At 54.0% G+C, this 3,426-nt stretch overlaps 1 protein-coding gene across 1 annotated transcript; it reads left to right on the forward strand.

The window, feature by feature from the left end:
- The first annotated feature begins 617 nt into the window (after nucleotides 1-617).
- Nucleotides 618-2,307, forward strand: POU4F2 (POU class 4 homeobox 2). Its single transcript, XM_060655951.1, has 2 exons — nucleotides 618-902; nucleotides 1,366-2,307. Exons 1-2 carry the CDS (start codon nucleotides 618-620, stop codon nucleotides 2,305-2,307), a joined length of 1,227 nt encoding a protein of 408 aa, XP_060511934.1.
- The last annotated feature ends 1,119 nt before the right edge of the window (nucleotides 2,308-3,426 follow it).

Raw genomic sequence — 3,426 nt, forward strand, 5'->3', positions numbered from 1 at the left:
GGGGCTGGAGGCCGGCTCTTAGAACTGCCTGGCGACTGGAACACAGACCTGGCCAGTGGGGTGGGGTTGAGATCCAAAGTAAGTGAGAGCTGCGGGGCGCCGGGAAGGGGCGGCGGCAAAAACGTGCGGGCGGGGGCCGGAAGGGGAGGTGGAGGGCGCGGCGGGGGAGCGGGAGGCGGGGGTCGAGAGAGCTCCTCGGACCCTACTCTGTAGGGAGCAAAGAGAGAAGGGGCGACGCTAGAATCCGAGCTGGAGAAACCGCGCTTCCTGGCAGGGAGGGCGGAGGCGCGCGGGAGGGAGGGAGAGAAGGCGGGGGGTAGGGGGCAGGCGCGGGGAGAGGGAGTATAACTCGGCGGCCGCGAGGCGCGGGGGCAGTTTCGGGCGCCCAGGTCTGCAGCCAGCTCCAAGCGGAGCCCAGAAACCCCTAAGACTGACAGCGGAGCCAGAGGAGGAGCTCGTAGTCCGGGCAAGGCGCGCAGAGCTGGGAGCGGCGGCGGGAGAGCGGAACTTTGCACTGCCCTTCGCTGCTCCTGCGCTCGCCCAGCACTTCTCAAGAGGGTCCCGGCAGACAGGGTCAGTGCGTGCGCTACGGACGAGCGCCCGGGCGGACCAGGAAGATGATGATGATGTCCCTGAACAGCAAGCAGGCGTTCAGCATGCCGCACGGCGGCAGCCTGCACGTGGAGCCCAAGTACTCGGCACTGCACAGCGCCTCGCCCGGGTCCTCTGCGCCCGCGGCGCCCTCCGCTAGCTCCCCTAGCAGCTCGAGCAATGCTGGCGGCGGTGGTGGCAGTGGCGGGGGCGGTGGAGGCCGTAGCAGCAGCTCCAGTAGCAGTGGCAGCAGCGGCAGCAGCGGCGGGGGCTCCGAGGCGATGCGGAGAGCGTGTCTTCCAACCCCACCGGTGCGTATTTCTGCATAATCACCGCTTAAAGGCACATTTTGACAGCCCCCTTTATCTGCTTGATGTTTTTTTCATGTCTGCACAGCAAATCACCCCACACCTCCAACCAATTTCCCCCCTCTCTCTCTTATGTATTCAGCGGGCCTTTTCTTTCATATTAATTTTTATGACCTGGGATGTTGCCTGTGCGCGTGTTGTGTTGTGTTGTGTTTGCAGGCTCACTTTCCTCCTCCTCGTGCACTCACGGTTTCTCTCAGTGGCTTCCCTCCTCTCCGCCTCACCTGCTATATTCAGGATTATTATTATTATTATTATTATTATTATTATTATCATTATTATTATTTTAACGTTCTGGGAATGTTGTAGGCGCGGCGGTGTTGTCGAGCGCTGTGCCGGGGCTTCCGGGGAGAGTGCGCACAATTCCCTGCTGAGCGTAATGTGTGCCTTTTACTTGCAATTGCAGAGCAATATATTCGGCGGGCTGGATGAGAGTCTGCTGGCCCGCGCCGAAGCTCTGGCGGCCGTGGACATCGTCTCCCAGAGCAAGAGCCACCATCACCACCCGCCCCACCACAGCCCCTTCAAGCCGGACGCTACCTACCACACCATGAACACCATCCCGTGCACTTCGGCTGCCTCTTCTTCGTCGGTGCCCATCTCGCACCCGTCCGCACTGGCGGGCACGCATCACCACCACCACCATCATCACCACCACCACCATCAGCCGCATCAGGCGCTGGAGGGCGAGCTGCTGGAGCACCTGAGTCCCGGTCTGGCCCTGGGTGCCATGGCTGGCCCCGACGGCGCCGTAGTGTCCACGCCAACTCATGCACCGCACATGGCTACCATGAACCCCATGCACCAAGCAGCGCTCAGCATGGCCCACGCGCATGGGCTGCCCTCACACATGGGCTGCATGAGCGACGTGGACGCCGACCCCCGGGACCTGGAGGCATTCGCCGAGCGCTTCAAGCAGCGACGCATCAAGCTGGGGGTGACCCAGGCCGATGTGGGCTCCGCACTAGCCAACCTCAAGATCCCTGGTGTGGGCTCGCTTAGCCAGAGCACCATCTGCAGGTTCGAATCCCTTACATTGTCGCACAACAATATGATCGCGCTCAAACCCATCCTGCAAGCGTGGCTCGAAGAGGCCGAGAAGTCCCACCGAGAGAAGCTCACCAAGCCGGAGCTCTTCAACGGCGCGGAGAAGAAGCGCAAGCGCACGTCTATCGCTGCCCCAGAGAAACGTTCTCTTGAAGCCTACTTCGCCATCCAGCCGCGGCCCTCCTCCGAGAAGATCGCCGCCATCGCGGAGAAGCTGGACCTTAAGAAAAACGTGGTGCGTGTCTGGTTCTGCAACCAGAGGCAGAAACAGAAAAGAATGAAATATTCTGCGGGCATTTAGGAGACCCTTGGCCTCTCCAGGGACATCCCCTCCTCGTCCCCTCTTTTCCCTCCCTCTCTCTCTCCTGCCTCTTTTCTTTCCACTTTTGGCTACCAGAAACAATTCCAGTAAATGTGAATCCGGAGAAAGCGAGGATTGGAGAACGAGCAAAGGAGCGAGCAAATGAGCCCAAACCCAGTGAGAATGTGAAACGATTTCTCAAGGAAAAACAAAACAAAACAAAACAAAACAAAACAAAACAAAACAAAAGAAGGGATTTGTCAAGTTGTAGCAAAGTTATTCCTTTTAACCCCACCCTATCCGGAAAAGGCACCTCGGCTTCTTCACAGGAAGTCTGGAGCTGGCTGTTTGCAGGAAGGCAGACGAGACAGCGTTTTAAAAAGGCCCCCAAAATGATCAAGTAAGATTTGTTTTTATTCCTAAAGACATCACCCTTGTTCAAGTTTAAAAGTACACTTTGCAGCTATTTTTCAGAAATAGAAATCGATTCAGGACTGAAACTTTAAACTAGAGTTGATGCTTAATGTGATAGAGACATCTCTAAAGTATTTTGAATTTTAAAAAAGATGGCAGATTTTCTGCATTTACACTGTATATTATATATATATTTTTATTGTGGTTCTTACCCCCTTCTTCCTTCTCTAAAGTGTTAATGCTTAAGAAAGGAGTTGCGCCTGCTGTGTTCACTGATCTTGAAAGCTATTATTAGATTATTGCCGAACAACCCTCTGTAAATTATTAATTTATCTCTCTAGCAACTTAATTTGTACACATTCTAATTAATTAAACTTATTTAGTCTAAAAATGGGGGAAACGTATGGCTCGTGGAGTTAAACAATTTTATGTTTGATGAGTTTACTGAATTTTTATGGCTTTCCTCTTATACTGTGTTCCTTTTGGCCCATTTGTATATTCTCACTTTGAATGAAGATTGTTTTTCCTTTGTTTTTACTGGTAGTGTTCTGGTTTGTGAGTCGACACTCAGTAATGGATGTCTTAATCGTGTAGACTTGATTCACTGTCCAAAGTATTGTTTACTTCGTTACATATTTAATGGGGATTCCCACATTGTCCCCACTACACACGCGCGCTCTCACTCACCCTTACACACACACACAC

This window comes from Panthera onca, chromosome B1 (assembly GCF_046562875.1).
Source record: "Panthera onca isolate mPanOnc1 chromosome B1, mPanOnc1 haplotype 2, whole genome shotgun sequence".
Taxonomy (NCBI): domain Eukaryota; kingdom Metazoa; phylum Chordata; class Mammalia; order Carnivora; family Felidae; genus Panthera; species Panthera onca.

Excerpts from the sequence above, each read along its gene's own strand:
- POU4F2 (XM_060655951.1), top strand. The coding sequence starts at position 618 with ATGATGATGATGTCCCTGAACAGCAAGCAGGCGTTCAGCATGCCGCAC. Across the intron at positions 903-1,365 it reads CGTGTCTTCCAACCCCACCG|AGCAATATATTCGGCGGGCT; the intron begins GTGCGTATTTCT and ends TTGCAATTGCAG.